The sequence below is a fragment of the Malus sylvestris genome, chromosome 4 (assembly GCF_916048215.2).
Source record: "Malus sylvestris chromosome 4, drMalSylv7.2, whole genome shotgun sequence".
In the NCBI taxonomy this organism is placed as follows: domain Eukaryota; kingdom Viridiplantae; phylum Streptophyta; class Magnoliopsida; order Rosales; family Rosaceae; genus Malus; species Malus sylvestris.
This window is the reverse complement of record NC_062263.1, coordinates 142,346-153,319: the sequence shown is the minus strand read 5'-3', so window position 1 is coordinate 153,319 and position 10,974 is coordinate 142,346. Positions and strand designations below refer to the sequence as shown.

The window sequence follows — 10,974 nt, the reverse complement described above, 5'->3', positions numbered from 1 at the left end:
ATTGAGGTGTGTAATCATTTCGTGCCTTCTTTGTACTGGAACCGATACAACTGCTTTTTCAAATGAATACGATTTTCGATGCTCTTTGTCACGTACTTATCCTCCAATTTCTGCCATAGCGACTTAGCTAACGCTTCTCACATGACAAAATACTTTTGAGGCTTTGCAAGACATAAACTAATCGTTGAGCAAGCCATTCGATTTAACTTATTCCACTCAACTTCTTCCATATCCTTCAACTTGTCTTCTAACGTCAGGTCCAAATCTAGTTGAGCCAACACATCTTTAACCTCACATTGCCACATACCAAAGTTATTTGTTCCATCGAACTTTTCAACTTCAAATTGTGCATTTTGAACTATCGTTTTTGCCAAATGCGAAGCATGTGATTCCGGCAAAGGATGTGCGCCTCCTAATTCCAATTGATCACTCATATTTGTCAAACAGGTTTCAAATACAAACTTTGATATGAATGAGCCTAGTGACTCTGATACCAATTGTTGTGCTAGAGCACCAAATGGAACAAATAAAATGAAAGAAATAACTCACAATTTATTAACTGATTGAGGTAACAAATGTACAAAGAGAATCTCACAAATTTGGCTCACACAAATTATTTCTACGCGAGCTCCTTTTATTACAAAACAAATGGTTGCCCTTTTAGTACGTAAAGCCATAAATGTAGTTTGTGATGGAGAGAAAAATAAGAACAACCAATACAAAGTAATTGACCAAGGTTTCTATCGAGCCACATGTCAACAGCATAGGCTCTACTTGTTCACTGCACCACTTCTGATTGTTCTCTTGAGTGGTACTAGTACTGCTGAAATATAGGAAACCTCAAACAGATCATCATCATAGAATATTTGTTTCCAAATAATTATCCAAAATTAGAAAGTGGAAGCTCCTCCTCCTCTTTCTTCTTCTTCTTCGTCTTGGGACCATTGGGAATATTGTTACATATTTATCTAGATTTGACGTCTCGTTCTATATATTTACGTGATTTTGTTTGTTTTCGTCCACCAAATAAACTAGAGGTAATTAATTATACATGCATGTTACATATATTATATACCAACAATAGCTATATTGAAACGTTGTTTGATAATTATTTTCTTTTCATTTTTCATTTTTTTTTAACACTAAAAACTAAACGAAATAATTACCAAATGATCTCTTAAGTATTATAATGTACTTCTACACATACATTTATGTGTTGATGTTCAATGTTATTGATTACTTTTGAAATGTTTTTATTTCATTTCACGCTGGCTCGCTCGTGCGCCACTAAATAATCAAAGATCTCAAAGGAGGGGTTCATTGAATTAGTGAGAAATTCGGGCAACTTCAACTATGCTGCCATTGATTTTCAAAAGCGAGTGCTCAAGAGTTCCGGCATAGGCGAAGAGACGTACATGCCCCGAGTGGTATTCTGCCCAGATTACAAGATAAATCTGAAGGACGGAAGAGAAGAGGCAGCTTTGGTGATGTTCGGGGCCATAAATGACCTTTTCGGAGCCACCAAAGTCCGGCCAAAGGACATTAGGATCCTCGTGGTGAACTGTGGAGTTCTGAATACGACCTCATCGCTGTCATCCATTGTGATAAACCATTTCAAGCTGAGGCCTAACGTACAGAGCTTCAACCTTGGTGGAATGGGTTGTGCTGCAGGAATCGTAGCCCTTGATCTTGCCAAAGACCTTTTAAATGCTTATCCTGGCTCATATGCACTGGTGGTCAGCACGGAGGCTGTGTGCTATACATGGTACAAAGGCAATGATTTCGATCTGCTCATTTCTAATTGCTTCCTTCAAATGGGGGCGGCCGCCATGCTGCTCTCTAGCTCCAGTCTCGATCGATGGCATGCCAAATATGAACTCAAACAGGTATATATATGTATATATACACACACGTAGATTTTAGTGATTTGATCTTAATGGTGGGCGATCGATGCAGCTGGTTCGAACTCACAAAGGCATGGATGAGAGGAGCTTCAACAACATACATTTGAAGGAAGATGCAGAGGGCACACAAGGAGTGTCGATGAGCAAAGACGTGATTCAGGTTGGCGGTCGCGCACTCAAGGCCAACATCACCACTATCGGCCCCTTCGTTCTCCCCGTTAGCGAACAATTCCATTTCCTCACCAATTTGCTCTTCAGGAAGAAGAAAACTAATTACAAGCCTTACATTCCTGACTACAAGCTTGCCTTCGAGCACGTGTGCATATTGGCAACTGTTGTGCCTTGGTCCGTTCATCAGTGTGGAAACAAGATTCAGATTACAACCTCACCAAAATCACACTCAGTTGAACAGAATAAAATACAAGAAATAAAGACACCGAGAAATTTACGAGGTTCGGTAAAAATCCTGCCTACGTCCCCGGAGAGATATTGCTCTTCACTATGAGAATAACAGTACAAGTACACATGAGTTAAATCAACATAACCCAATCCCAAATCCCTTGCACACCCACTCATAGAATTTTCCCAAGAGCCTCACTCTACCCCAAGAGTTCTTTCACTAGAATACTTTTCACTCTAGCTTTCTTGATTTTTCTCTCACCCATGCCCATGCTTTCCCATGGGAGAGCCGAATGCTCTCCCCCTTTGGATGCTCTCTGATGCCTTCTCAGGAGAGAGCCGAATGCTCTCTCTCTCTTTCTCCACTTCGGCTCTTTGCAGTTAAATGGAAAGAAAATGAATCAACCTCTCCTTTTTTGCACAGACATAATGATGATGCATCATGCTCCCTTTGCCTTTTACTCAAAACCCAAAGCCACTTTCGTGGCATGCAAATGGGAAATCAATAAAAAAAGCCAAAACAAAAGAATCCCATGAAACATCATCATTGTCTTCCACTATTAGCCAAAATGAGATATGGACACATTTGGTCACTATTCCGAAAGCATAACACACAAAGTCACTTAATTGTTAACAGCTCAAAATATGAGTCAATCACAACAATCTCCACCTTGGCGAATATACTGTGCAAAAATCCTTGCACCCATCACCAAAGTCCATTGGCCTTACGTACCAGCATACACACCCTGAATCAACCTCTTTGGTCGTGTTTCGATTCAGTCACTGCCAATGCATGTGCAGCTGCTGCAAGCTAAAAATCACCATTTAGCTTCAGACAGGATCTCGGCACATCCTCGTCTCCTCCAGCAGGTTTTCCTCATCTTCATTGTCTGCAACCTAGAAACTCGTCAGCGCGCCCGTTTCCAGCAACAACCCATCGAGCCAGACAAAATTCCCACACTTCCTCCTACCTCATGACCATCTCATCACTTGTGAATCCCATAGCTCCACCTGCTGCAAAACCCCTACAACACTCGAGACTAAACATCACCAGGAGAAGTGTTGCTTCGAGTACCTTGAGGACATACTCAAAGTCTTCCGCCACAAACTTGCTAGAACCCGGCCTTGCACTCGTAGCACTGTGGACCCTTGCCTCCGGAACCGGATCTGAACCTGCTGTCTCTCTTAGATCCTCTTTCCAATTTTCTTCCACGATTCCAACCTTTAATAACTTAAGCAATCTTGTGCCCACCATCATCCATGGTCTCCTTTGTGTATCATTCCACACCAAAGAAGCTTGCACATGCTCCAAACTTACTGTAACTTTCCATGCAGTAAAGTTTCACAAGGTTCTAAGACAAATCTGAAGGTGAGGTAAGAAGAAAGAGGTCTTTGTCTTCTTCCTCAACATCAACTTTCGCAGTTGATCTAAGCATCCCTGAACATAGCTTCAATTTCTTCAGGCTTCCATTACTCTCCTTTACCAAGAGTAAAACCGCCTCTCCCATTAAACTGCTCAACTGAAAATTCCATGGTGAACAACAAATCTGGACCTCCAACGAACCAAGCCTCCAACGATGCTCTGATACCAATTGTTGTGCCTTGGTCCGTTCATCAGTGCGGAAACGAGATTCAGATTACAACCTCACCAAAATCACACTCAGTTGAACAGAATAAAATACAAGAAATAAAGACACCGAGAAATTTACGAGGTTCGGCAAAAATCATGCCTACGTCCCCGGAGAGATATTGCTCTTCACTATGAGAATAACAGTACAAGTACACATGAGTTAAATCAACATAACCCAATCCCAAATCCCTTGCACACCCACTCATAGAATTTTCCCAAGAGCCTCACTCTACCCCAAGAGTTCTTTCACTAGAATACTTTTCACTCTAGCTCTCTTGATTTTTCTCTCACCCATGCCCATGCTTTCCCATGGGAGAGCCGAATGCTCTCCCCCTTTGGATGCTCTCTGATGCCTTCTCAGGAGAGAGCCAAATGCTCTCTCTCTCTCTTTCTCCACTTCGGCTCTTTGCAGTTAAATGGAAAGAAAATGAATCAACCTCTCCTTTTTTGCACATACATAATGATGATGCATCATGCTCCCTTTGCCTTTTACTCAAAACCCAAAGCCATTTTCGTGGCATGCAAATGGGAAATCAATAAAAAAGGCCAAAACAAAAGAATCCCATGAAACATCATCATTGTCTTCCACTATTAGCCAAACTAGCGAGAAGGTGCTCAATGAAATACAGAAGAACCTAGAGCTTACGGAGGACTACATGGAGGCATCCAGGAAAACCCTGGAGCGATTTGGAGACACTTTTAGTAGTAGTGTTTGGTACGAACTCGCTTACTTAGAGGTTGTTCGCTCCCTAAATCCGCCATGGCGCCTTGCGGGCAAGCCGGGGATTTACTTCACATACGAGATTGGTGGGTGCGGGCGTGCCACTACTAGATGCCGCTAGTAGACGGGATTTGAATGATTGAGGTTGCGCCTTTTGACTTCAAATCAAGAGATTGTGCCATTTGAGTGAGAGTTGCTCAAATTAAGGTTCTTTGTTTGCCTTAAAAATAAGGACTTTACTTATATGGAGAAATAGAACAATATGTAAATGATAAGGTTGCTTGGAAATATAAATGACAGAGGAAAGTGACTAAAATTGCAGATTGCTTGTAATTTATATGGCTGGAAATGAGTACATAAAAGCTACAAATGAGATCGATACCGCAAGTGAGCAGTAGAGCTAATAAACTAGATAAAAGAAGGCTTTTGGCAAATCTGGTTTGAGCAGAGTTTGTGCTTTTGTTTGTTTGATTGAGTGTCTATAATCCTTGTGCATCTGCTCCTTTTTATAGAGGTCTGGAGGAAACCCTCCTGCTGAGGTTTTGTACATGCCCGAAAGAAGCTTGGGTAGCTTGCATTGATTTTGCCAACTTGCATGTAGAAACAATTTTAAAAGGGGAATTTGCATCTCCACCACATGTTTTTAGCACATGTTTTCCCACTTGTAATAAACTAACATTTAAAAGAAGCAAGTTGGCTTCTTTCACATGTTCCTTGCCCGAAAGCTTGCTGATGCCTTTCCATCTACTTGCAATACATGCATGTATCTTGATTAAACAAAGGCTAGACAAACTTCCACCACCCAAACAAATAGGAGAAACAATATTATAGTGTAAAACCTATCCCACTTGCACCAAATATCTCTCCAAGTTAGCTTTCTTGCATATTAATCCTCCAAATGCCATATTTTACCAAAATTGCCCAAATAAGTAAAAATGGGTATATTTTGAGTGCAAACAGTGCCCCCCAAGTTTTACAAATTTGAGCAAAGTTTGTGAAACTTACAACCCCAATGCTGCCAGGATTGATGTCGAAGGAAGAGGCACGTCTACCTCTTCGGTCATTCTGTCGTTGATAAACTTTGGCAAGAGGAGCAAGGCAATTGGAAGTGCAACTAGCATTGGAAAAAATGTTCTCTGACTTGTTCACCCTTCTTGTTGATACCAAAAAACATATGAGCATCCTCACTGGTTACCGAGATAGTAAACTAGAAAAATGCCCGAAGTCGGACAAACTGGAAAAGAGAGTTAAGAGAGAAATAAACTTAGGCAACTATTCTTTTTTGTCTTTTTCTTTTGGCCTCTTTTCGTATATATAATATAATATATATATATATATATGAACCTTTCGGGCAGCTTTAAAGAAAGAAATAACAGCCCATGTCGGGCACACAGAACATATGCCCAAGTCGGGCAAAAAGAGAAAACAGAGGGAAAAGGGAGAAAGAAAGGCCCTTTCGGGCAAATTGAAAAAGCAACCGAATTTTGTTTTTTTTTGTTGTTGATAGCGATTTTACCACTTGTAAAACAAGAGGTTAAACCATAGAAAATTCTTGCAAGAGAACAAGTGTTTGTAGTATAGAATGGCTCAAGCAATGTCGATCTCCTCAGGGACTGATATAAACAATTTACGAGTTTTTGTGTATTTAACTTATTTAATTCTAAGAATTACACTAATTTGACGAAACTAAATATTACTGGATGTGACTTAAACAAATATCTAAAATGGGAATTGATTTATAAGAATAATGATTCAACTTAAACAAAACAAGTAAATACGGAAATTTAAGATAAAATAAATGACTGAAGAAAAATAAATTGACAATACGCTAGAGTTCAACATTTACCAACAACACTCCTATGTAGCTCTTCCAATTGCTTAAATAATTGAAAACACACATGCTTTGAAGGTTGGATTTTCCTTGTGTATATTTTACTTGTGACATTCAAGCTAAAACGCATACCACTACATGCAACTTATCCATGACATTTGGATTAAATATAAACATGAGTGATTCATTAATCTTGGTGAAAATCCTTTTGTTAAACCATATAATCCCTAAGAGCATGATATTTACCTTAGGAGAGTATAAGTCTCAATCACAAGAAGCACAACCAATTTTAACGTGACATTCGTTCAAAATTGCATCCGATAACTTTTCTAAGCATCCTAATGGTGATCAAGCATCAAGGTACATAGATAGTTTAATTCAGTGATTGAAAATATCAAAGCAAACATGTAACAACACTTAAGCAATTGAAAAATAAAACTACGTATTCATGTTGCGGCTCATGGCCTCACTCTAGCATAATAAATTAGTTACACATAATTATTTTCATACATAAGAAATTATTCATAAGAAATAACAAGAAAGAAAACACCCGTTTTAACAAGACGAGCTCTCTGTTGCTTCTGACTTCCCTGCGCCAGTCTCTTCCCGTCAGTCTCTTCTCCCCTCAGTCTCTGCTTCTATGCTCTGCTGCGCTGCGGAGCCTCTGTCCTCTGGTTTCTGCTTCTGTCAGTCTCCCTGCCAGTCACCTTTGCTCCTTCTCTTTATTTCTCTTATTTTCTGCTCCGTCAGTACCGCATGTCCTCTGCTTTCTTCAATCTTTATTATTTTTTTTATTATTTTCTCTTCAAGCTGTCGGTCTCTCCACTCCATCTTATTCTTCTCTTTATTTTCCGTTTTTCCACTTCGTCCGCTCCCCTCTCACTTCCTTTCTTTCATTCTTTTCTGCTCTCCCCTGCTCCCACTCCTTATTCTTTTATTATTCTTCTTTTCGCCAGCGCACTCCACATCATTTTGCTGCGTCTGTCCACTTCTCTCTGTCTTTCTATCAGTCCGTCCACTTCTTATTTTCTGTTTGTTTTTGTTTCTGCCAATCCGAGTGTCCTGCACTTATTCTTTTATTCTTTTGCTTTTCTGCTGTGCTCTCTGCTTTCTGCCTTCCACTCCCTCTTATTATATAAATATTTTTTCTTTTCTTTTTCTTCCTGCCAGTGCTGCACTCCCCTTTGCTTATTTTATTTCTTTTGTTTTCTTTTTTTATTTCTTTGATCCTAAAACAAAATTAACTGCACATTAACACAAGGTAAGATAAAATGCTACAATTTTGACACAAAAACATCACAAAGATTTTAGAAATTGATGGTATAAATGCATGAAATATATGAGTGATCAGTTGTCTTTTTTCAAAAACTAAATATAATAAATATATATACATATATAGAAGGCCCATTCGGACAAGTATAATATATATATATATATATATATATATATATATATATAATAAAATACATATATATAACTTTTTGGTAGACAAAAACTGAGGGAGAGACAGGAAAAAAGAGAACAGAGAAAGAAAGAAGGGAAGAGAAAGAAATAATAAAAAAGTTAAAAGAAAAGGAGAAAGAAAGAGAGAGAGAGAGAGAGAGCCCTTTCGAGCAAAATGGAAGGAGAAAGAGAGAGACAATGAGACAAGACTGACAAGGAGAAAGAGAAAGAGAGAAAAAGAAAGAGAGAAATAATAGAAAAAGGAAAAGGAAGAGCCCTTTTGGGCAGCTTAAAACAGCAAAAAGCTCATTCGGGCAAATTAAAAAACAAACTAGATATATATATATATTATACTTGTCCGAATGGGCCTTCTATATTAAAAATATATATATAAAGCCCTTTCGGGCAAAGAACACAATATAATATAATACACTATAACATTATATAATAATAAATATATAGATATATAGATATATATATATATATATATATATATATATATATATAAAATAAGCCCACACTCGGGCAAAGTATATATATAATATATATTATAATACTATATATATATATATATATATATATATATAGCCCACACGGGCAAAGATCTTTATAAATAATATATAAATATATATATATAAAGCCCTTTCGGGCAGAGTGGAGTTTTTTAGAAAATGAAGGGAATGAGAGAAATAAATTGGAAAAGGAAAGAGGGAGAAACAAAACGAGCCTTATTCGGGCACAATGGATGAAACTCCTTCATTGCCCATATGTTATTTTTCTCTCAACACTCAAATCTTTTTCTCTTTTTAAAATTGAGTGTAGAGAGATCAAATCCACCATTTAAATTGGCCATGCTATGTAGCTTGGGAACCATAGGAGGTGGCCATTCATGTTTGATCTCAAGCTTTACCCTCCTTGAGATCTTGATGCGGACAATATGCTTGTGTTGGCGGGGAAGAGCGTAGGAGCTTTTTTCTTCTTCTTCGGGCTCGACATAAGGTGTGGGCTCATGCCCCCCGAGCGTTGGTGTTTGGCCTACAATAGCCACAAGCTCCATCTTAGCCGTTATCGGTTTTGATATGTCGGCTTGGTCTTCTACAACCATATCTATTTTCATAGATTTTTCATTGGGTGGGGCCATAGTTTGGCCTTCATCAACGTGTATGATCTGTTCTTCCTTGGTTGTAGTAGGGTAAGTGTGCTTTGTAGAGGGGATTTGACACATTTGATCTATCAACTTTCTCAAAGTTTCTCCAAAAGTTGTATAGCTTTCCTCCACCCTTTTAAAACACTTAGTCACCTCTTCACCATATTCGATGCTTGCCATATGGAGTTTGGACACCTTCTCTAATTTGCCCACATCCTCTTTGTAGAGCTCTTCATCTGGATGATCATGAGTTGGCATCTCATATATTGGCTCTATGTATTCATTGGAAGCATTTTGATACTCAAAGCCATTTATTGGCCTATCATAGTATTCATGAATATGATTGTCTTCAAAAGAATAATAACCTTCATCATAGCCATAAGTTGGCCAATCTTCAAGATTATTATTTATTTGATGGCCATTAGTTGGCCAACAATCATGTTCCATGGGACTTGAGTACTCTCCCGCCATGTATCCATTGGTGGGCAACTCATAGGTTGGCTCTATGTGATAGCCATGGCTTGGGCGCTCTTCCACACCGTCATCCTCCAAAAAATCATGAACATAAGGATTGTTCATGATCTAACTTCATATAAGGGTCCCACTGGGCGTGCCAAAATATGTTCGCTTCCTAAATCCGCCATGGCGCCTTGCGGGCAAGCCGGGGATTTACTTCACAGACGAGATTGGTGGGTGCGGGCGTGCCACTACTAGATGCCGCTAGTAGACGGGATTTGAATGATTGAGGTTGCGCCTTTTGACTTCAAATCAAGAGATTGTGCTATTTGAGTGAGAGTTGCTCAAATTAAGGTTCTTTGTTTGCCTTAAAAATAAGGACTTTACTTATATGGAGAAATAGAACAATATGTAAATGACAAGGTTGCTTGGAAATATAAATGACAGAGGAAAGTGACTAAAATTGCAGATTGCTTGTAATTTATATGGCTGGAAATGAGTACATAAAAGCTACAAATGAGATCGATACCGCAAGTGAGCAGTAGAGCTAATAAACTAGATAAAAGAAGGCTTTTGGCAAATCTGGTTTGAGCAGAGTTTGTGCTTTTGTTTGTTTGATTGAGTGTCTATAATCCTTGTGCATCTGCTCCTTTTTATAGAGGTCTGGAGGAAACCCTCCTGCTGAGGTTTTGTACCTGCTCGAAAGAAGCTTGGGCAGTTTGCATTTCCTTACTTGGGTAGCTTGCATTGATTTTGCCAACTTGCATGTAGAAACAATTTTAAAAGGGGAATTTGCATCTCCACCACATGTTTTTAGCACATGTTTTCCCACTTGTAATAAACTAACATTTAAAAGAAGCAAGTTGGCTTCTTTCACATGTTCCTTGCCCGAAAGCTTGCTGATGCCTTTCCATCTACTTGCAATACATGCATGTATCTTGATTAAACAAAGGCTAGACAAACTTCCACCACCCAAACAAATAGGAGAAACAATATTATAGTGTAAAACCTATCCCACTTGCACCAAATATCTCTCCAAGTTAGCTTTCTTGCATATTAATCCTCCAAATGCTATATTTGACCCAAATTGCCCAAATAAGTAAAAATGGGTATATTTTGAGTGCAAACAGAGGCAACTTCAAAGATCAAGAGGGGTGGTCGGTTTTGGCAGCTCACCTTCGGCTCAGGATTCAAGTGTAACAGCGTCGTTTGAAAGGCTCTTAAGAATGTTGGGACACCCAAGCAGAGTCCATGGTTTGACGAGTTAGATTTAACTCTTATGCATGGCAGCCAGATTACAAAGAGGACAAAATGACAAGTGTTTCTAGTTGTTCTAGCTTAAGGCTTAATAACCTGCAATTGTTTATCAGCATAGCTCCCACAAGTTTTAATTACTCAGCTTGATAATTTGATGCGCACAGCGCAAATGAACGTAATTGATAT

The 10,974-nt window shown here is 38.8% G+C and overlaps 1 protein-coding gene and 1 long non-coding RNA gene across 2 annotated transcripts; one reads left to right on the top strand and one right to left on the bottom strand.

Moving 5' to 3' along the window:
• Nucleotides 1-1,287: 1,287 nt before the first annotated feature.
• Nucleotides 1,288-10,958, top strand: LOC126618416 (3-ketoacyl-CoA synthase 15). Its single transcript, XM_050286473.1, has 5 exons — nucleotides 1,288-1,886; nucleotides 1,957-2,238; nucleotides 3,690-3,691; nucleotides 4,538-4,670; nucleotides 10,664-10,958. Exons 1-5 carry the CDS (start codon nucleotides 1,416-1,418, stop codon nucleotides 10,742-10,744), a joined length of 969 nt encoding a protein of 322 aa, XP_050142430.1. The 5' UTR covers nucleotides 1,288-1,415; the 3' UTR covers nucleotides 10,745-10,958.
• LOC126618417 (uncharacterized) lies at nucleotides 2,389-4,316 on the bottom strand. The gene is made up of 2 exons (XR_007621703.1): nucleotides 4,162-4,316; nucleotides 2,389-2,475 (listed from the first exon to the last, which is right to left on the bottom strand). It is a non-coding gene; the product is annotated as an uncharacterized LOC126618417 (long non-coding RNA).
• Nucleotides 10,959-10,974: the final 16 nt, after the last annotated feature.

Coding starts and splice junctions, on each gene's coding strand:
- LOC126618416 (XM_050286473.1), top strand. CDS start 1,416: ATGCCCCGAGTGGTATTCTGCCCAGATTACAAGATAAATCTGAAGGAC. Junction 1,887..1,956: donor CCAAATATGAACTCAAACAG/GTATATATATGT, acceptor CGATCGATGCAG/CTGGTTCGAACTCACAAAGG. Junction 4,671..10,663: donor ACGAACTCGCTTACTTAGAG/GTTGTTCGCTCC, acceptor GTGCAAACAGAG/GCAACTTCAAAGATCAAGAG.